Source organism: Microcebus murinus, chromosome 19 (genome assembly GCF_040939455.1).
Source record: "Microcebus murinus isolate Inina chromosome 19, M.murinus_Inina_mat1.0, whole genome shotgun sequence".
In the NCBI taxonomy this organism is placed as follows: Eukaryota; Metazoa; Chordata; class Mammalia; order Primates; family Cheirogaleidae; genus Microcebus; species Microcebus murinus.
The window spans coordinates 3,163,234-3,185,538 of NC_134122.1; the positions used below are offsets into that span (position 1 = coordinate 3,163,234).

The 22,305-nt window shown below is 42.7% G+C and overlaps 1 protein-coding gene across 4 annotated transcripts in view; it reads right to left on the minus strand.

Moving 5' to 3' along the window:
* CREBBP (CREB binding lysine acetyltransferase) overlaps positions 1–22,305 on the minus strand; it is a 136,969-nt gene that overhangs the window by 35,517 nt on the left and 79,147 nt on the right. For 3 of the 4 annotated variants that reach the window (XM_075995030.1, XM_012743675.2, XM_012743674.3), the window contains 11 exons: positions 16,909–17,151; positions 15,747–15,849; positions 15,252–15,398; positions 14,011–14,128; positions 13,294–13,465; positions 12,903–12,947; positions 10,424–10,548; positions 9,392–9,580; positions 7,360–7,773; positions 4,783–4,962; positions 3,754–3,943 (listed from right to left, as the gene is read on the minus strand). In XM_075995030.1, coding sequence (XP_075851145.1) covers positions 3,754–3,943; positions 4,783–4,962; positions 7,360–7,773; positions 9,392–9,580; positions 10,424–10,548; positions 12,903–12,947; positions 13,294–13,465; positions 14,011–14,128; positions 15,252–15,398; positions 15,747–15,849; positions 16,909–17,151 — 1,926 coding nt within the window. The remainder of the gene's footprint in view (positions 1–3,753; positions 3,944–4,782; positions 4,963–7,359; positions 7,774–9,391; positions 9,581–10,423; positions 10,549–12,902; positions 12,948–13,293; positions 13,466–14,010; positions 14,129–15,251; positions 15,399–15,746; positions 15,850–16,908; positions 17,152–22,305) is intronic. The other variant, XM_075995029.1, reaches the window with a different exon arrangement.

A 22,305-nucleotide genomic window follows, 5' to 3' on the forward strand; every position in this document is an offset into this window, starting at 1 on the left:
TTCCTGCTAACTCCTTTTCTTCTATTCTGCTTTATACAGAGATGAAGTAGCACTTGGTGTTCTTTGAATAACTCTTTATAAGAAAATAATTATTTAACGAACAGCTTTTCATTCCCCTAGTTGAGGGGTTGGGAAATTATGACCAACAGGCCAAATCTGGCCAGCTGCTTTTCTTTTTCTGGTCTGAGAGCCAAGAATGGATTTTACATTTTTTAATGATTGGGAAAAAAAAGAAAAGAGTATTTCATGACACATGAAAATTAGACAAAATTCAAATTTTAGTCTCCAAAAATAAAGCCTTATTGGCACACAGCCATGCTAATTCATTTATAGATGATCTATGACTGCTTCTGCACAATGGCAGAGTTGAGCAGTTGTGACACAGACCTTGAGACACAAAGCCTAAAACATGGACTATCTGGCCCTTTACAGAAAAAGTCTGCTGATTCCTGCTCTAAACCCTATCTTCTCCCTGGTGGTAATCAAATGTGATAAGGCCTTAAATGGGTCTCTCTTTGGTGGCTGACCATTCATTCACTCACTCATTCATTAAACAATGGTTAAAATCTATGCTGAGAAAAGCATTTTCAAACTCCTGTCTTAAACCACTACATTTATGTAATAAGACTCCAAATGAGCTAAAGTAACAGTCAAAAGCTGTATTTGAATCAAATTCTCTGCTACCAATCAGTGTGGAGTACCATGGAGCTTGTCACCCCACCTCTCTGGCCTCAAAACCTTCTCCACTCAATTAGGACTGTGTGCCACATCAGCAGTTCTCAAAATGGTTCACAGACCCCTTGGAGACCCTCATGCTGTCTCATATGGTAGTCACCAGCTGTATATACCTACTGAAATCTTTTTTTGTTGAGACAGAGTCTCTCTTTGTTGCCCAGGCTAGAGTGAGTGCTGTGGCATCAGCCTAGCTCACAGCAACCTCAAACTCCTGGGCTCAAGCAATCCTCCTGCCTCAGCCTCCCGAGTAGCTGGGACTACAGGCATGCGCCACCATGCCTGGCTAATTTTTTCTCTAAATATTAGTTGGCCAATTAATTTCTTTCTATTTATACTAGAGACGGGGTCTCGCTCTTGCTCAGGCTGGTTTTGAACTCCTGACCTCAAGCAATCCACCCGTCTCGGCCTCCCAGACTGCTAGGATTACAGGCATGAGCCACGGCGCCCGGCCCTTACTGAAATCTAAATGAAGCAATATCATAAGATAAAAGATTCATTTCCTTAGTCACCTTTGTCACATTTTCAGTGCTCAAGAATCATAAGCGGCTGGTGGCTACCACACTGAGAGCACAGATACAGAATATTACCATCACTGCAGAAAGTTCTAGCACTGTCCTAGGCCCTTTCTATGGGTCTGTAACATCAAAATTATTTTACTAAGTCTAACATGATTTTCATAACAACACCAAGTCATCATCTGCCTTTTGCACATGTTGCTATTTGCATAGATAGGGCAAAAGTAATGGTGAGTAAAATTGCTAATATCTTAGCAAAACAAAACAAAAAACAAAACCAAAGAAAAAGAAAGGCAGAGGCATCAAACTCTACTCAGTGTCACATTCTTTGCTGCTGCTGTGCACTCTGAGAAAAAAATGCTAGCCACACTTGAGAAAGATACCCTTGATAAGGTAGTAAAAAGTATTACTTTTACTAAATCTCCACCTTTGGTACTGGTACATATCTTTTATTCTTTTTTGAGACAGAGTCTTGCTCTGTTGCCCGGACTAGAGTGCTGTGATGTCGGTGTAGCTCACAGCAACCTCACACTTCTGGGCTCAAGCTATTCTGCTGCTTCACCCTCCTGAGTAGCTGCAACTACAAGTACATGTCACTAAAGTAGTCCAGCTACTTTTTTCTATGTTTAGTTACCCAGATAATTTTTTTTCCTTTTTTTTTTTTTTTTGGAAATGGGGTCTCATTCTTGCTCAGGCTGGTCTTGCACTTCTGAGCTCAAGCAATCCTCCCACTCAGCCTCCCAGAGTGCTAAGATTACAGGCATGAGCTACCATGCCTGGCCCATGTCTTTTATTCTGTGTGATGAAATGTCTGCATAAAGCACACACCCTGTGTACAATGGCCATCTTGGGAAACGGCACGTGTGTGGGTGCTGGGATCGAGAGCTGAAGTAGTGCCTTGTTTTGATGGTATATGGTAGACATCTTCTCAAATATGAACAAATATGGCCAGTCACCTTCAAGGACAATGGACAGTATTTTTCCCAATGATAAAATTTGGGCTTTCATCAAAAATTAAGAGTTTTGGAAAACTTGTATCTGCCTCATAAGCTTTACAGCTTCTCAAAACTTGTAAGACTTGTTTGAAGAAACTGATGGTGATATTAACAAGGATGAAAAACCTGCATAACTCAGTGAACAAAAATTTTCCACATGACCAAAGGATAGTGTCACAAAAACAAAACAAAAACAAAACAAAACAAAACTCATCCAAGGACAAAAGATCCATTCAAAGTATAAGATAGGCCAATGGATTCTAATGTCAGAGTATGAAGAATCCAGTGCCATACATTTAGGTTCCAGGCTGTGACTAACCTTTTAGAAACCTTCTCTTGTTGAATTTTGGTACAGTATCAAAGAACATCCACAATTACCTGATAGGGTCATTAAAATATTCCCTTTATCAACTACTCATCTGAGATTGGATTTTCTTCATATACTTCAAAACAACATTATTGCAAAAAAGTGCACCAGAGGCAGATGTGCAATCCAGCTGTTTCCTTAACTCCCTTTAAAGAGTTGCAAAATTGTAAAATGATGTCACTATTCTCACTTTTTGTTTCAGAAAAGTTATTTTTAATAAAAATGCATTACTTATGGGTACTATGTAACATATTTATTTTAAATAAATTAAGTATTTAAAAATGTCTCAGTTTTAATTCTAATAGAATAGACAGTGATAGGTAATCCACACAAAATCTCTCTAGGGCCCTAAATTCTTAAGAGTATAATGAGTCTGAGGCTCGTACTCCATGACCTCCAGCGTTCTGCACAGCTGCAGTCTCAGCCTTTAATGCTGCTCTGTAATCTTTCTCAAATGTGTTGCCTGCAGCCCTGAACTTTCTGAGTTTCAGCACACATTTTCAAGGGTCTTTTGATAATTTTCCAACACCATGTTACCTCTTAACTTTGGACACATCTCAAATGGATTCCACTCAACTTCCACTTCAAGTCTGGCTTACCCCACACCTCTCAGAACCCAAAGCTTCCCACCTCCTTCCTCTTCCCCATCCTGCTGCACAGGTCACTAGGCGCCGCCTCACTCCACTGCTCTGACTGTTTCCTAATTGCATCAGCAGAAACCAACCATCTCCGGCACACACATGTGCTGCTATAATGATCATTCTCCTAAAATCACAGCTTTTTGGTCATTTTCCTATTCAATCATTTCATTGGTTCTTCACACCTTGCCAAAGAGAGCCCAAACTTCTTAGCCCATTTAAGGACTCAGACATATTTTCAATGCTAGGCCCCAGGCGGTGCCATCTCAGAAGACAGCCCTGTACTCTGGGAGCCCTTGGAGCTGCAGCTTGGCTTCATTCACACTATAAACCCTGTGGGTCACAGGGCTGGAGTTCATTTCTAAGAGGTAAAACTTGGGGAATGGCAGGGAAGGAAAATAACGGAGATGGGATTACTTGTTTGCTTTAGCTTTTAATCCTTTGTGTGGACTCATGACACAATGGAAAAGCAGCACAGGTCGATAAGTTTAAAAGAGACCTACTTTTCTTGCGTGGCTGTGACGGAGACGTTGACTGGGAGGCTGTACCATTAGTACTGCTCTCCTCCTCCTCCTTAGCTTCTACTTTCACCTCAGGTTTCTTTTCATCCACTTCCATTGGTTCTGATTTCTGCTCTGTTGTGTCTGTTTCTTCTTTAACCTGGGAAGATCCTTGTAAATCCTCCTCCATCATCTTGAGAAAAACAAAATTGCATTTGTCAGTGTCTTCTCTGTCAGAAGAAGGAAGGGAGCACTAGTGTACAGCAAGGCACTTCAATACAAGTACCGTGTAATCAGTCCTAAATTTGAAAATGTTTAAATGTAAAAGTGCTTAAAATTATACATGCTCAGTATTTTCACAGATAAATATTTCTAATTTGGAATAAGAATCTCTTTGAAAACTGAAACAGGATCCAAAGCCCTTGCTCAGAGGCAGGAGGTGAGGTATGAGACAGCAAGGAGTGGCAGAGACTTTGACTGACTGGAGAGCCAGTGTCCCATCTGAAGGCCACAGCTGGTGATCACAACCAGACTGCTGTCACACAGGGATGCAAGCACAATGCTGAAAGCTTCTCACTTTTTAAGAAAAGCCAGAAATCTACAGTTTTATTTGCAATTTCCTGATTTTTATAACATTGTATGGGCCAAACAAACACATTTACAGGCTGGATCCTGCCCATGGTCTGCCAGTTTTCAGCTTCTGCCACAGGTTAATTAGTAAATGAATCCACCACCCCTTCTGCAGTGTACCTCTGCAGAACTAGAAATGAATAAAGAACGTTAAAGAAAAGGTCGTTGGAAGATTCAAACATTTAAAATATAAGCTAGTGCTCTTCATTTCTGACAAAATAAAATAAACCCATACCTTACATTTTAAAGTGAATAACCAATCTGTTTTTAAAACACTGCAATTTGAAGTCACATCAAACAGAATCTTAAAACAAAATCCAGGGACATCCATGCAGACCCCTGGCGCTGCCAGGGTAGAGCTTCCACACACGGCCATCGCCTCACCCCAGGCCTGGCACCCACCTCAGACCGAGGCTCTCCCTTGGATTCGCCAGGGTCAGGCTCTGTGTCCTCGGATGGGACCTCTGCCTTCATTTCCAGCACAGGCACGTCGGGACCTGGTTGCTGGGAGTTGGTTTCAGCGCTGGCCACCGAGGAGGGGGTGGGGACCCTGTTATCAATGCTGGCTGCTGCCTGGGAAAGCTGTGAAGAAACCCAAATCATTCACCTCTGTAAACAGACAATATAATGACCTCCAACTCTTTCACTCATCCAAGTTACAATTTCTTGTTAACATTTCTTTTTTTTTTTTTTTTTTTTTTTTTGAGACAGAGTCTCACTTTGTTGCCCGGGCTAGAGTGAGTGCCGTGGCGTCAGCCTAGCTCACAGCAACCTCAAACTCCTGGGCTCGAGTGATCCTTCTGCCTCAGCCTCCCGGGTAGCTGGGACTACAGGCATGCGCCACCATGCCCGGCTAATTTTATATATATATATATCAGTTGGCCAATTAATTTCTTTCTATTTATAGTAGAGACGGGGTCTCGCTCAGGCTGGTTTTGAACTCCTGACCTCGAGCAATCCGCCCGCCTCGGCCTCCCAAGAGCTAGGATTACAGGCGTGAGCCACAGCGCCCGGCCAACATTTCTTAATACTAACCTACTAGGCACCCTGATTTGAGAGAACAGAGCAACATAAGTTAAAACAGGAGTGAGTTCTAGAGGAAGTCATCATCAGCCAGAAACATAACTCACTGCTTGCCAAGAATTCAGAGAGGGAAGGACAGAACTTTAAAAATTTTGATATAATATTACTTTCTCAAAGTTTTCTAGCTAAGCCACGGAACCTCCTGTTTTAAAATTAATTTCATTCAGTAAGGCTGCTAATGTTTATGGTAAAGGCTGAATTATAAATGTTTAAGCAGATATGAAGGGGAGAATCAAGTGCCAATATGGAAACAGTGTATAATTAGCTATGTCAGTTACAGGAACAGTGGTGATAGTGGAATAAGCATACATTCAGAGAGGAACCACGAAGAGAATTCTTGACCTGCAAACTCTTGCCCAATGGAGTTTTAAGTAAACAAACAGAAGATAACATAAGGTTACAAAGGGATCTTATTTAACCACTTCAGTACGAGCGTTGACAATAGTGGACAGCCATAGATGAACATGCACAGCCAAGCGTCGATCTTAGCCGACAGCCGTGATATCACTTTTCTAATTTTTCATTTATCAAAATAAAATTGTGAACATTTAAAAATAACATAATGAAAACATATATGTATATGTTACCTATTCTGATTTACATTACAAGTAAAGCTGCCTGTAAAGTAAAACAAGCTTTCATGCTTTCAAGCTTTCCTCATCACAAGAGCAAAACGGATCCATCGTCAATGCACAGCACACACTATCGTGCAGACTATGAGTGCCGGCTGTGGGCTAGGTTTCGCGGCTGGTGAGTGCTGTACTGAAGTGGTTAAAGACAAAAATATATGATAAGGATAATAAGTACATTCCCCTATGGAGAAATATGAATAATAATGTCATCTTGGGGTTTTTGCGATTAATTTGAACATTTAATAAATAAACATCCTCAGTACATCTTCACCTAATGGCCTTAAGTGATCCTCCTGCTTCAGTCTCTCAAAGTGCTGGGATTATAGGTATGAGCCACTGCATGTAGCCCCTTCCTTGAACATTTGATGACATGGCCCAAATATCCTCAGTGTGTAAGAATAAAGTTAAGGAGGTATTTCAGGAGGCAGGGGGTCTAAGGCAGACTGGTAAGAAAATGGATACTAAGATTTCAGAGAAACTTGGCAGAGGAGTGTGGAGGGGACGGGCACAGTGGGAGGCAGTCCAGACTAGAAGGTCCCAAGCCTGGCACCAAGGCAGGCCTCAGACATGCTCAAAGCTGTAATCCACCATATCACCTCACTTCCACCCCCATGAAGGAGCAGGCAGGTGTGAGCCACAGGCAGCACTAACCTAGATCTGTCATTTTGTCATAAAAAGAAAGGCTTCTCTAGTCTGAAAACAAGGCTGACAGACCAGGTCAAAGGACATATCATTAGGAGTGTGGCAGTTTACCAAACCCACAAAACATTAGCAGAAAAATGATTATAAACTTGGAAGACACCAATCTAGGACAGTTAATGGTCCCTTATAAAGTTAAAAATTCTACATGTGCCCCAGGCATGGCAGCTCACGCCTGTAATCCTAGCACTTTGGGAGGCCTAGGTGGGAGGATCATTTGAGGTCAGGAATTCAAGTCCAGCCTGGGCAACATAGTGAAACCTTGTCTTTACAAAAAAAACAAAAGAAAAAAACCTCAACTACATATGACCATGTATGATTTCTTTATAATTACTGATTTCTGCAAATTCCTTTAATTAGGAGGATAATCATAAGTCACACCCTGCCAAACACAGCCTCTGGAACCAATACCGGAAACAAAACACAGCTCATCACAGTCCTATTACGGTACAGATACTTTTTGAGGTTGTACCAAGATGCTGCAGCAACCTCATGACAGAAAATTTTTATGGGAAAGTTATCATCTACGACTCTTGGCTGGAAGACAGCAGACCGAGAGGCTTACCGGTGTGCCAGGAGGCTGGGTGTGCACAGGCGTCGGCTGTTGCTGAGAGGACTGAGGGGTGGCCACAGAGGGGGGCTGGACTGGGGTTTGAGGCTGCGGGGTTGCCTGGGCCTGGGCTGCTGCCTGGACCGTAGGGGTGCTCTGGGTCTGGGTGGCACTGGGCACTGAGCCAGGAGTCGGGGTCGGGGTCTGCCCGGAAGACGACACGGGAGTTGAGGGCTGAGTGGGAGCTGCTGGCTGGGGAGGAGTCATCCCAGGTGGCGTCGGGTGCTGGAGAGGCGGCATGCCAGCGGCCGTGGAGGCAGGAGGTGGCGTCGGGTGCAAGGGTGACTGTGTCACTGGAGGGCAAGGCAGCTGGTTGGCCTGGGGCCCCAGCATGTTCAGAGGGTTAGGAAGAGCACCAGGTACCTGTCCCTACCAGAAACAAACAGTGTGTTAAAATTATCTCCCTCATTTGAAAATTGACAATAGATTTGAAGAATCAAATGTATGGAAATCTAATCACGGTTTCTTGATGAGTTCTGCTGGTTTCATAGGAATGTTCTGTTTGTAAAAACTCATCAAGCTGTACACTTATAATAAGGTACACTTTCCAATAAAGTTAACACTGCAAAAGTTTCTCATACTTTGATAACCAAGACAGATACTAAGTGACTGATAGGCAGGTAGTGTCTATGGGTGGAAATGCTGGACAAAGGGATGATTCACGTGCTGGGTAGCACGGAGCGGGACAGAGTGAGATTTCATCATGCAACTCAGAATCGCACTCAATTTAAAATGTATGAATTGTTTATTTTGGAAATTTTCCATTCAATATTTTTGGACTGTGGGGAACTGAAACCTTGCAAAGTGAAACCCTGGGTAAGGGGGCTATCTAGTTTTCATTTATTTGGCTTGTTAGCTTTATGTTCTATAACATTCATCCATAGCTTACACCACAGAAAAAAGTATATCTTTTTAAAAAGTTAGTTATTGAAACACTGAAATATTTCACTGACGTGGTTTTTCACTGGAGAGATATTTCAGAATTATTTGTGGAACTTTTAAAAAAATGATTCTGAATCTGTTCTAGAGTAGAGGCTGACAAACTATTGCCTATGTGCCAAATGCAGCCAGCTCCATGTTTCTGTAAATAAAGCGTTACTGCAACACAGCCACATACATATGTGTACTGTCTATGGCTGCTTTTGTACTGTAACAACAGAGCTGAATAATTAAAACCAAGACTGTATGGTCCACAAAGCTGAAAATATTTACCATCTGAACCTTTAACAGAATGGTTATTAATCCTTATTCTAGAAAAATGAGATATTATGAAAAATTAAGAATAATTATTAGTGAGTAAATTTAATACATTTAATGACTTATTCAGCATTACTTCATATTAAAAAATTATGACATTAATTTTATCTTTCATGGAAGATTGACCTGCTTCAAATACATGTAAAATTTGTGTATAGTTGCAATCTGATGAACTACAATTAACAAAAGCAGAAAAAAAAGCAGCAATATGAATGGCAAATAGTTTTCTTCAGCTTTAGATTGAATAATTAAAAACAGATTTAACAAGAAGAGACATACTCAAATGAATCAGTTAGTTTGACTTCACCTGGGCGGCTGACAGACAGGTAACAGGACACACCAATCATTAGGAGTGCACTCATGGGACCTTTCTCATTCCCTTTCTAAAATCCTGATGTCTCTCAGGATCACATGTTAAACTTAGAATTTAAAACACACAAACAAAAAATAAAATGAAACAACTAAACACCCAAAGCTCAAAACATAAAACACACAAACCAAAAATCACAACCCATTTCACTTTTGTGCGTACTTCACCCAGAGACAGTAAGAGGAATTTCCAGTCAGTTAAAAATTATAGGACAAAGTGTGTTAAAATAAAGAGACTGTGATACATGAAAGCGAACTGTGTATTCCAGAATTCTACCTTCCATAAAATAAGACAGGCTAAGGTCAAAGGAAGCTGGGCTACACGAACATTGGTGGCCACAGTCCCAGCAGGGCACAGTACCTGCGACACGCTTGTCTGGGGCGCCGACTGCCCCATCCCCACACTGTTCACGCTCATCGCCCCACTGGATGATGGAAACTGGTTCTGCGGCAGGAACTGGTTCTGAGTGGGCGCCTGGGCCATCATGTTATTGGCATGTGTGTTCATCATGCTCGGAGGCTGAGGCATCCGGGAGGGAGAAATGGCCATCTATAAGACAACAAGAACCATGACAGCTGCAGTTCAGAAGTCGAGGGACAGTCTTTAAGATGAAGGGAGCAACCAGAAAGACCAAAGGCCTCAAAACCACAGAGGATACAAAGCACAGGGCTCAATCCTGCCCTTCCTTGAGAGAAGGGACCATAACTTGCCAAGAACTCCCTGGATCCTAGGCACTCTGCACACTTTCTCAGACAGTCTCTCAAACCAGCCAACTTCAAACTGTCCCCTGAATAGAAATCAGTAACATGCTATAATTTCAAGTTTTGTGAGGTCTCTCAAGTGTTTAGAAAAAACAGCCTTAGAGAGTGAGCTCTCAAGTTCACAGATGCTGACAGTTCCCCTTGGCCATGTGTCCAAGTTGCCTACTCCATCCTAAAAACTCCCATCTTCTCTCAAAGCCACAAAGTCCTATGAATTTTTTATTCCAATAAAAATAAATAACAGTCAAATAATTCTCACTATAGTAATGAAGATTTTTAAAAGAGAGAGATGTGGTACAGAAATACCACCCCTGCCATGATTATTCCTCCCTTGTTTAGGCTATAATGAAGCAGTTTCTTAAATACAAAGGCAACAGGAACCACCGGGCTGGTTCTCTTCTGCAGGGAGAACTTGCTTCTGCTCTGTGGAGTAGACTTTCCATGTTTTCTGAATAAATCTCACTTTTACTTTAAAAAAAACAATAGAGAGAAAGGAAATAAAGCACAACCCAAATTCAAAGGAACAAGAACCAGAGGACTTTGAGATGATATAGGAATTTCACCGCTTAGAGAAGGTTCCACATGGGAGTAAGGGCTTTCAGCAGCAGTTAAAAAAAGGAGAAGCACTTACCCCTGGAACCGAGCCCATGCTGTTCATCTGGACGGAGTGGTTCATGGGGGAGGCTGCACGGGGTCCCATGGGTGCTTGTGGCAACTGGACGTTTCCCAAGGACATTGGGTTAAATGAATTCATCCCTGTAAATGTACCCATAATGGTTCATTAGGAAAAGCACCCAAAGGAAAACAGAATTACAACTCATCAAATAAACTCTAAGTAAAGTAAAATGCAACACATATGCAACACAGACAACTGAAAGGAAATCACCCAATTAATCAGAGAAGATGGTTAAGTAACAGACCTTCCCATATCCAGGGAAAATGGCACCAACGTGGTGGTGGTGGTGGTAAGGGTGGTATGGGGGGGTGCTAGGGAAGGTGGAGGACATGGGGGCAGAGGGTTAGGTAAAACAAACAGGGAACAAGTGCCAGCAAGGCTGGGGCAGAGCTGACCCAGGAGGCTGCACATTGTACAAGGCACTGAAGCAACAAAGGGGGTGAGGAGTGGCATGAAGGAACAAGGCTCAACCTGCCAGGACAGTGCCCCAGCCCCCCTTCTACAGAAGAGACATTTCCTAAGACCCGGGCGAGCTTCTGAGCACACCCCTACTCGAAGCCTTTTGGAGCAGCTGGCTCCCATCATCCCAGGCTTCCAAGCTCCTTGGCTGGGTTTATGTTTATTGTTAGAATCTGTGCTAAGACTCTAAACATTGTTTTAATTTGCAAGCACTTTAAGCGTTTGGAAGTACCCAAGGGCCAGCAGTTCTCAACCCCAGCCTCCCGTAGTTTGCAGGAATGTCATACCACTGAAAGAGACTTCACTGGCCAGTAAGTGTCTCTAGACCACGATGTTTAGTTCTTTCTATTTTCCAACAATACTCTGCAAACTCTGAGCTCTAAATAAATGTTGGTTCAAGTGAGTCTTAGGACCAACACTGGAATCTAATAGAATCCTTTAAAAAATTTCTGAGAGGCGTTGCCTTACTATTTTGTAGCTGTGAGAAGGCTCAAAGAACATCTGCCTCACTGAACACTACCTTCAAGACTGCCTAGAAATGTCATCCTCAAATAACCGGGTGCCAGGAGGACTTTCCAGGGAGCCTATAATGTAAAAGTCTCCCCTCTCCTTGAGAATTTTTATTAACTAAATAAAAGAAAAGTGCCTATAATCCTAGCACTCTGGGAGGCCGAGGCAGGAGGATCGCTCAGGGTCAGGAGTTTGAAACCAGCCTGAGCAAGAGTGAGACCCTGTCTCTACTAAAATAGAAAGAAATTAGCCGGACAACTAAAAATATATAGAAAAAATTAGCCAGGCATGGTGGTGCATGCCTGTAGTCCCAGCTACATGGGAGGCTGAGGCAGAAGGATTGCTTGAGCCCAGGAGTTTGAGGTTGCTGTGAGCTAGGCTGATGCCACAGCATTCTAGCCTGGGCAACAAAAAGTGAGACTCTGTCTCAAAAAAAAAAAAAAAAAAAAAAGATAGATAGATAGATAGGATGTATTAAGACACAGTGCCTAAAGCAATCCATATTTACCCAGACCTAGAGGTACTAGTAGGGAGGTTGATAATTGCTTACGTCGAAAACATCTTTTTCAATATTCCACTGTGAAACAGCTATCTCATCATACCCCAAACCAGCAGCATCTTCCTATCTAGACCAATCCCCAACACAGCATTCAGCCCTTCTCCTAAGGCTCAATTTCTCTGACTTCTTAATTTCTTTTACCCTTCAAATCTAGTCCTTCAAAACAAGTCCCTAAAAAGTTTCCTCCATAGTGTCACTTCATCTACCATGTCTTTTTCAGTATGCAGTAAGATTACAACTTTTAAAATGATCTCTTCTCTTCCCCGAAACTACTCTGCACACCGCAGCAAGGCTGCTTTCCTTAGAATCTTTTGGGTAACATCACCACCTTATTTTTGCACCCTGGAAAAATGTCCTACTGCTCAGGTATCAATGTGTCAAGAGCAACAGACTTTCAAATGTCCCCTCCCCCAAAACAAAAATGACTGCTTCAACCAAGCAAAAGCCAGAGAATCTCTACTTCAGAAAGAACCCTTAAAGATTTAGACAGCTGCTGCCACCTCAATCTGGTGCGAGATCTCCATATATACATTCCCTGAAGCCACTGCACCTGTGCCCCCATACCCTGCAGGTGCTCACTGCCATAGGATTGGCTTGCACGATTCTTCTTCTAAGCATTCTGAAGTGCTTTCTCCCCCAATCTGAAATGCTGCTTTTTTGGATGCTTCCTAAGAGTAATGTCGCTACACCTCCATTTAAAAAATCAGCAAAATTCTACTTCTGATATCTATGGTGATCTTACCTATAAGATTCATACTACCTGTAGCACTAAATTCTGCTCATCAGCAAAAAAGAATGGAAGAAAAGTTACAAAGAAATACATAGGAGAAGAAGGGGAAAAACCAATAAAGGTTATGGCTATTGAGTGTTAAACTAAAATATGATTCACAACAAATAGTTAAATACCTTGAGAAACCTGCACGCGATTCACTGACAGGGGCAGGGGCCCATCTAGAATGGCAAAAACAAAAAAACCAACCCTGGTTATTTAAAATAATCCTTGATTTAGAAATAAAGAATTTCCTATTGAGGACTTTCAAACTTAAAGGGAAAAGCAGTCAATAGGTCCAGAAACCCCTGTGTTCTGATGCCAGTGCACCTTTTAAAGGGTCCTCCCATGAGAGAAATGCAGCATCACAGCACAGCCCAATGCAGGTGGTCTGGGCTACAGCCAACAAATAGTTCCCAAGGGGCAGGCTCTCAGAGACCACAATTCCATATTCTTAGAAATACAGCCCAAACACAGAAGAAAAACCAAGCAAAGCTAAGGGTTCGTAGAAGGAAATGAAGTCCTTACTTGGAGGTCGCACAGGCTGTGCCTGTGGAATTACAGGGGGCTGGGCCCCTGGGGCTGGTAAGGCCGGCTGGTTCCCCAAGATGCCTTGTTTATGTAAACGTGATCTCCGTTTTTCTTCTAGTTCTTTTTGTATCTTGTAGATTTTCTCTGCTAATAAGTGATAATATTCATCCTAAAAAGAAATAGCATTCAATATTAAGCAGCTAAAACTGTAAAAGCAAATGAATGATCTGTTTTGTATATTCTAACAAAGTAATGAACTTCTTTATTAAATGCACTGGCAAAGGAAGTATTCAACATGTCCAATAAACCAAAAGCCCAAATTCTTGCAGAGTTCCTAGTGACTTTATGGGACTTATCCAACAGTAGGTATTAAATGCATATTACATTTCATTCCACGATTGAACCTCTTCTTGGCTATTCGCTGATGCTGGCAATAATATAAGCATTATAAAAAACATCCATTGTGAAAAGAATATTCCATGGACATAATATAACCTCTCATTTACTACTGCAGTGGTAACATTTGTAGTTAACCAAGAGAGTTATGAAAGGATCTCATGTCTTATCTGGGAAGTTTCCCTGGTAAACATCCTCAAGGTAAGGCATCTTCCCAAACTACACAGATCACCATATTTCCGGGTAACAAACCAGACAGATGCAGTTCTCTCTACTGCAGGTGTTATATAGGCTGCAACACACTGTATGGCCACCTACCCTGCTGTTAGCAGACTCATACATGTCCCCTTCCACTTTCTTAGCGTAAGCTACCAGGTTCTCCATGCGGCGATCCTTTAGAGCTGCGGGATCAGGTGTTGGGAAGATGGCTTGGACACTAAAAGGACAACACACATTCTATCAATCCAATTTCAAAGAAATTTTGAATGAGAACTACAAAACAAGGATCCATCTACCTATGATGGCTATATAGTGTTGAGAGAAACCCCAAATCTCTCTTGCCCGGTATATAAACACAATGAAGTCACTCCCTAGAAACAATCTTGACCTATCAACTCATCTACACAGCAAATACACCAATATTTTGTTATTAACAAATGTGTGTTGAGTCATTTCAAGAATAATATGATTTCAAATTCCTACGTTTTAAACTATGTATTACAAAAAAGTTTGATCCAGGCATGGAGGCTCACACCTGTAATCCTAGCATTCTGGGAGGCTGAGGTGGGAGGACTGCTTGAGCCCTGAAGTTCAAGACCAGCCTGGGCAACAGTGAGACCCTGTCTCTATTTTAAAATTTTAAAGATTAGCTAGGTGTGGTGGTGCATGCCTGCAGTCCTAGCTATTCAGGAGGCTGAGGCAGGAGGATATAGCTTGAGCCCAAGGGTTTATGGCTGCAGTGAACTATGACTATGTCACTGCACTCGAGCCCGGGTAAAAAAGTGAAAAAAAAAAGTAAGGTAAAAAAACTCAAAGGGAATCTAGTTGGTTAACTTCACCTTCAATTTAAGAAAACTAGCTCAAGAAAGTCAACTGTTAACTTTCTGTTATGTTAACTAGCTGTATAGTGGCAATGTCATGTCATCTGTACCCACTAATCCCAAACTCCCCCCATTCTTCGGGGTCCTCACAACTATAATCTTGAGCCACACAATCAGGCAAAGCTCTTGAACCAATTCTGGCCACCTCGTGAAGGTCAGGTTGCACTGGGGGCCTTTGCTTCTGTAACACAATGGAGGTCAGTGCCCCTCTGCAGTGCAGAGCCACCAGTGCCCTGACACCCCTGCCACATGGGGACACATGAATCCCTGGGCTAGAGCTCTCCTAGTAGTAGGGGTGGCTCCCTAAAACAAGCACGCGACTCTTGTTAGCTCTTAAGGTACTGTCACCTGGGGGCCAATGGGTGACATAGGAACAAAATCAAACATCTATGAAACTGGAAAACTGTTACACTGCCTTCATCCACAAGATGGGAATAACAGGTGGGAGTGGGTACATACAGCTTATGCACTAGATGGCTCCGCAGGTCCTGAGTGACGTGCTCGTGCCAGCCTTTGCGAACGCCGGTGCTGGAAGGAGGTGCCGCCGTAGGGATAGTGCTGAGGGTTCCAATGTTACCAGAGTTTGAACCATCGTTCATCAGTGGGCTAAGGGGGAAACAAGAATGCTTTATCCATCTACTGAAGAAGTGACTCAAATGTGCTTCATCTAAATAAGGTTCTTCTTCAAACATACATGACTTATCAGGGAGGCAACACTTACACGGGAAGCAAGTGATGTACAGACAAAAAAAACAAACTATGTTTAATCTATTACCTGTTCTACATTTATAATTTTTAAAAAAAGAAAAGAAAAACAGCATTCACCACCCCCCTACTGCCCCATTTAAACTACTTCCTCTGCCACACATTTAGAATCACAGAGCCGAGTGTGATTCCAGCCCACTCTTGTGCCCAGCACTCACCCAGAGAAGCCAACCGAAACACAGATCTTACTTTGTGGCCCCAAGGGCAGCTGGAAGAGCAGATTCTGGAATCAAGTTTGGTGGCTGCTGATCTGTTGCTATTCCTCCTGCTGGAATGTTCATTGGGTTATTTCCTTTAAGGATAGAAAGAAAAGAAATCAACCAACTAACTCCTAGATAAACATCATGCCATCACATAAATTAGTGATTCTTCTAAGTTGTAATAATAAAAGGCATGGCAGGAACTTGCAAGCAGTATCTTTAATAATGGTAACTGACTTGTAAAAATCCAGTGTAGGCTCCTTCCCACTCCGCTCTGTAAGCCAAACTAGGCATTCACAGGAGTGGAGTCAGATTAGAACTTTATCTTAGTACTCCAACCCAGTTTCATGGCCAGTATTAATTAGATACTCATTAGGGTAGTTGTTTTCTAAAAAGCAACAAATGAGATGATTTTAATTGGTCATTTTTTTTTTTAAGAATCATCTTTAAGTGAAAAATACTTATTAATCTGTTAGGATAAGAACAAAACTAATACCACAAGCCTTGACCTTACAAATATCACTGCTCAGCTTAAGCCTAAGTTTTAAAAAACCATGTCAATATAAAGGAAAATGTTAAGGAACAATTTGCAAAAATAGTGAAAACTGGGTAGATGTATGAGCTAATGACCAAAGGCTGGCATATAATGACTCAGGTGACAACAGCAAATGCTGATATATCTAGAAGCCTGAGATAGGCGAGAGTTTCTGAAACTCCTGTTGTTTCAACCTGGACCACCAAGTCCAGGCTGGTCACTCCCAGTTGCGGGGTAAACCATAACCAAGAGATGTTAGGAACTGGCAGAACACCCACAAGCTCTCCATAAAATAAATGATGAGAGTCAACCCAAGTGGTCCAACCATAAGCCTAACTTGTAAGATTCTACATTCTAAACCACAAGACACATCCCTTTGTGAAAAGTGTGCAAAGCTGGTGCAGCAGGCAACACAAATGCTGCTCTAATTCTTTTTATAAGTGCGTAACATTTTCCTTGTATCAGAAACGTTAGCTTTTTCCTGGAAGGTTTTTATTTCAACCACTGAATCTGAAGTAAAAACAGTAACTGCAAACTGCCTTGGGCTCGCTCCAGTGTGAGGCGTCTTCTGCAGGCTGCGTGTGGACAAAGGAGTCTTGAGAGCTTCTCCACCTACCCAGGGGGTTGAGGCTCCTCATCTGCTGGTGGGGCTGCGGCTGTGCTGGCTGCTGGCCAGGAACCTGAGGCTGCAGCTGCGTCTGCGGCTGGTTCATGTAGGGGAGTCCGAGGGCAGCATAGGCTCGCTGCATGGAGCTGGGGTCTATGGGGTTTGGGTTACTTAAAGAAGTGGCGTTCTGCTGCCCTGAGCCAACAGAACCAATTGTGTTTTGAATTCCACTAGCTGGAGACCCCAGGATGGCTACAACAACAAAGAAACAGACAAATAAACAAGGTAAGTAAAAGAAGAAGCCCACAAATGATTTAAAAACTGAGAAGCAAATAAATAAAATAAAATTTTACCAAAAGACTATACATGTATATCTCATAAAGCACTAAAACAAGGCTATCAAGAAAGGGGCTGTGCTGAAGGAAAGAAAATTCTATTCTTCTCATTTATTTTGCCTGGCAGTAGCTGAGGAACAAAAAGCTAGAGAAAATTCAAGTTTCTATCTTAGAGTAAAATCTTTCAGAGATCACTTAATAAAAATTAGCGTGTATTTAAAGTCTAGAGATTCCTAAGCAGTCAGTCCCAAGGAACGATGCATGTGTGACAAGGGAAAAGTGCTTGCTTCTCTGGGGGCCAGCAGCCACTTGGGAGGTGAATGAGGAGCGTCCCTCCGCAGCTGCCCTCCCCCTGCACTGCTGGCCCACACAGGGCAGAGGGATTAGCAGAAGAGGAGCTACCTGGTCGGTCACTTTTTATTAACAAATCTAAGATGTGATCTTCCAAATAATAAAATCATTAACTCCTCAAAACTTACTCAGACAATGCCAGCATTAACAACAAGCCTTTCCTACAAGATTCCCACGCAGGGAAAGCACCATGCTGAGCTCTCTGACCATATGAAGCTGGTCAAGAAATACTGTACTTGACTGACTGACCTGGGTGAAATTAAGGGACAGAGTGAGGCCTGGCAAATCTGCTTGAGTTTTCATTTATCCTCAGTACACTGATATGCAGGAACTGGCTCTGCCTCATCAGCTTCCACTACCCAGTAGCCTCCAGTAGCTTGCAGGGCAGCTGCCCCATCTCGCTGGCTAACCCCAGGAGACTAAGTAAAAAACTAGTTGACATAAAGATCTCCATTCCAAAGGCTTTCAAGGTAACTGAGAGATGACCCCAAGCTTACATCACCCTGGTCACTTCAAGTTCCATTTATCCACTCACCCACCAGTCTGTCCATCTATCCATCCACTCAAATGTTCTCATTTCATATTTGCCACGTTGGCAGAAGCCTTATGTCATACTATTTATTCTTATTCTTAAGGGTTCCTTTCTTTCTAATTTCCACAAACATTAGAGTCATGTTAATAACAGCAACTTATAAAGTTGATACTGTAATATATGATTTTTGATATATAAATGCTATCGCAAAGCCTTTCTTTCAAATTCAGACCACTATGTGTAACAGTAATATTCACATATTTAATCATTAGTGCAACTATAATACACAACTCAAATACACTTATCAGAGCAACTTAATTAAACCAAAATGTGTGGAAAAAAATTCTTGGTAATTATACATTCCATACTATTAACGTTTCTAATAAGGATATTCAGATCTCAAATTCATTAACACTCATTAGACACAATTACTCACACTAAGCACCTCATTACTATAAATGAAAAGTAATTCCCAAGGTACACTTTGTGACAAGTGTGTAGCTGAAATAAGTCATGTACAATACCTTTAGAAGTGTTCTGTGTAGTAGTTACCACTTCCCCAAACTTTAAACACGTGTCTGTCATACTTCTTAAACAGACACCCTACATTTTTTAAAAGTGTTATGATGTAGAAAGGAAGTTAATAATGGTAGGGACAGTTTATTTTTCTATTACCTTGTGGTATAAGGAAGAAGAGACCTAGACTACATTTGATACACACAGTGATGAACTGTGGAGAGAAACTTAAAGAAACAAAGTATCCGTGTGGCCTTCGGTTTCTGGGTAAAGAGGCAATAGCTGTTCTTTATCAATTTCTTCCTGCTATGTTGCCCTTTCATCCCCACTTCCCCAATGCCATCACTTGGCCCCCGACATCCCCGCTTACCATGAATGCCATTCCTATGCCCACGGCCACTTATGGGGCAGCCAGGACCTCACATTCACAAACGCCTCCCATGAAAGCTGCTGACATAGTCACTGTAATTTGTTTGTGTTAAAAGTGTTTATTTACTAAATGTAAATATTATTATATTTTTATTTTAAAAGAAAATACACCTGTCAGAAGACAAGTGAGCACTTGGACCTTGGTGTTTCTAACAATACAGAAGCAAGGAAAATAAATTACAGACAAATAAGGAAGGTCTCTGACATTTAAGCATAGCCCAATTTGAAGTCCAAATGATGCTAGTAGATGAAATGACACAAGTACTTAAGGGTGAGAGAATGAAGGCATTTACTGTGGGGGGACAGTTGACTCAAAGGAGAGTCATTATATATAAGCAACCATCAACTCTGTTTTACAACCTCAAGACACTATCAGCATTCGTGATGGTTTTCTTGATCTTTCTCTGAATTCCCACAGTGCTCACTGTCTCTGCTTGTCTTTAGGCATTAACATTTTGTGTGCTGACTCACTCACACATTCACTCATGCAACAGAGTCAGTGAGCGCACTCTGCTAGGCTCCCAGATAACAACGGTGAACACAAAGTCTCTACTCCCTGAGCTGAGGATCTGTTGGAAGAGACAACAGGATTAGTCTAATAATCCCCTAATGCATGTCAAACCGCAGCTTGGGACTTTGGAACAGAGAAAATCATACTCCTCTTGTCCTCCCTGTACATCCCTGAAAGGTGGGATTAACGAGTCGGCTTTATTCTTCACCTGCCACGTGGCACAAGGGCTGTGAAATGCCACACAGAGTCCACGGGAGCTACAGCAGTCTGGTGCGGTGGTCAGCACTCTGCAGGCCCTCCCAGCACTACCCACCAAGCACCTTGGGACTAAATAAAAACGCACTGAGTGGTACAGACAACGATGCTCCATCTACCTGGCACGTCTGAGAAAGACCTCTTCCACATTCATCAATTTTCTATGTTATTGATATTTACCTCTTTCAATGTCAAACCACTTGCTTTTTGCCATTTTCACATCTTTTTTCCCTTCTACAGCTTAAAGCTGCATTTCACACATCGTCAGTCTTTATAAGTCACACCATGGCCACACTGGCCTAACGTGAGGCCTGGATCCTTCTCTCCAGCCTATGGTGTGCCTGTCCTGGCACGGTCACTTCTTTAAAATGCCCTGAACACTGCATCTGCCTCACCGCTCCCCTTCTGCTATAGCTAGAGGAGGAGCCCATGGCCTATGAAACAAGGAAAGGGCCAAAACGTTTTACAGCAGGCTCTTTCTGGGACCCTCCTGCCATTCTTCACGTAGGGACAAAGGCGGTCCTTCCCTAGTGAGCACACAGATTGCTTTACTGAGAGGTTCCCTATAGAGTATCCCTTGCTAACTTGAAGCACTCAACCAGAACACTTTAGTACTCAATTATTCTCAATAAAACTGGACAAAATTTAGAAATTCAATGAAAACTGACACATTAAATTTCAAACCTTTGTCAGGGTGGTGGGGGACAGCTCACGAAGTAGAGCTGACTTCGAACACCACGGATTTCAACTGTGTGGCTCCACTTACACGCAGATCAAAAATACAGTATTCACAGGATGTGAAAGCTGAGTATAGGGAGGGCTAACTTTTCGTATCCCAGGGCTCTGCAGAACTGACTACCGGACTTGAAAAGGCAAGGATTTTGGCATACTTGGGGGTGGATGTCCTAGAACCAATACCATGTGTACACCAAGGGATGACTGTATCTCACTGCTGCTTAGATCTCCACTGAAAAAGCAGTGCTAGAATTTATTCAGACTTGCCACATCTCCGCAAAGCTGCTGGCACCACCAGGATGCCTTGCAGGCACTATGTGAGCCAGGACTCATGTCCTGTCATAGCATCTTCCTATGCACAGAGCAGGGCACAATTATGACAAGAAACGCTCTTGTCAAGTGTGAGACCCAATCCTTCCATCAGAGACTCTACTAAAAGCCCTCACACAGAAAGTTTTCCTCAGAAGCCAAGTGACTCAGGAGGGGCAATACGTTACCCAGAAGAGCACGGAAAAAAGATATTCTGATGAAATACACCACCAATGGCTGTTTGGTACTTAAGTCAGAGGCAGACAAGCCTACCATTCTCTTTCCAGCCTTTTAGGTCCCATTACCCTCCTGCCCCCATCTCACCACAGCCTGTCAAAAGAGGCGTCCTCAGAAAATCTCTGAAGAGCTCTCAAGAGGAACAAAAGGCCTGTAGAGCAAATACTTCCTAAGCACCTAAACAAGCTACTCAATAAATACAAGCTTTAAGGAGGTAGATTTTGACTCATTACAATGAAGGAAAGGGTTTTTAAAAATCAGAGGTGCCTAAAAATGGAACAAACAGCTGGGCCGAGTAGTGAGCAACCAGCCAACAAAGGTCCTGAAGCAACAGGCCAGAGGAAGGGCTGGTGAGGCCGAGCCGGAGCCTGAGGCAGTGCCTGCGGTGAGCATGTTAGCCGAAGCTGGCCCTGGAGTGCTGGTTTTGACAGTCCTTGTGGGATTCTGGGTGGGAAACCTATAATCTCCCCTAGAATGATTTACACCTTCTTGACAGCTCTGGCCCAGTCACCTGGCCCTTTGAAGGGTCCAGAGCAGTGCCTCTCAGACTTTAAAGTGCAATCAATCACCTGGGAATTTGCTACAAACGCAGACCAGGAGATCTGATATGGGGCCCAAATTTCTTCTAGTAACCTGGGAGGGCCTGTGTGGCCTGAGGACTACACTTTTAGTGGCAAGACCATCGCCAACGAAGCAACAGAAGTTCCAACAGGGGAACCTGGTCATGTGTCCACACGGCTTCAGCCCTTCATGCCACCTGTGAGCTGGAATTTACTGGAGGTCAGATGCCAGGACTGACCTTAGATATACATCTTGAAAAGTCCTAATTATTCAACAAAAATTGACTATTTCTATAAGGGATGCATAACTCTACATCAGTGATTACAGAATCTCTAGAAAGTAATTCAAAGAAAAAAAAAATCAAACGCAATCTCAAATAGTGGCCCAAAAGGTAACCCATGGTCTGGGTTTCATTCCAAAGGACATGAGATTAGCTCCGCAGGCAATTCTGGAAGGAAGGTTCTTACAGTACAGAGACTGATGACAGAAATTAGGGTGTAGAAGCTGTGTTGACCGAGGCCGTGTGTCTCACGTGAGATCGGCGTCTGTGGGAAACACTGCCCGGAGCAGGCGCAGGTGGGGCTCAGCAGGCCCCACAGCACTTAAGTTTCCCACAGCGCAGGCACCTCTCTGAG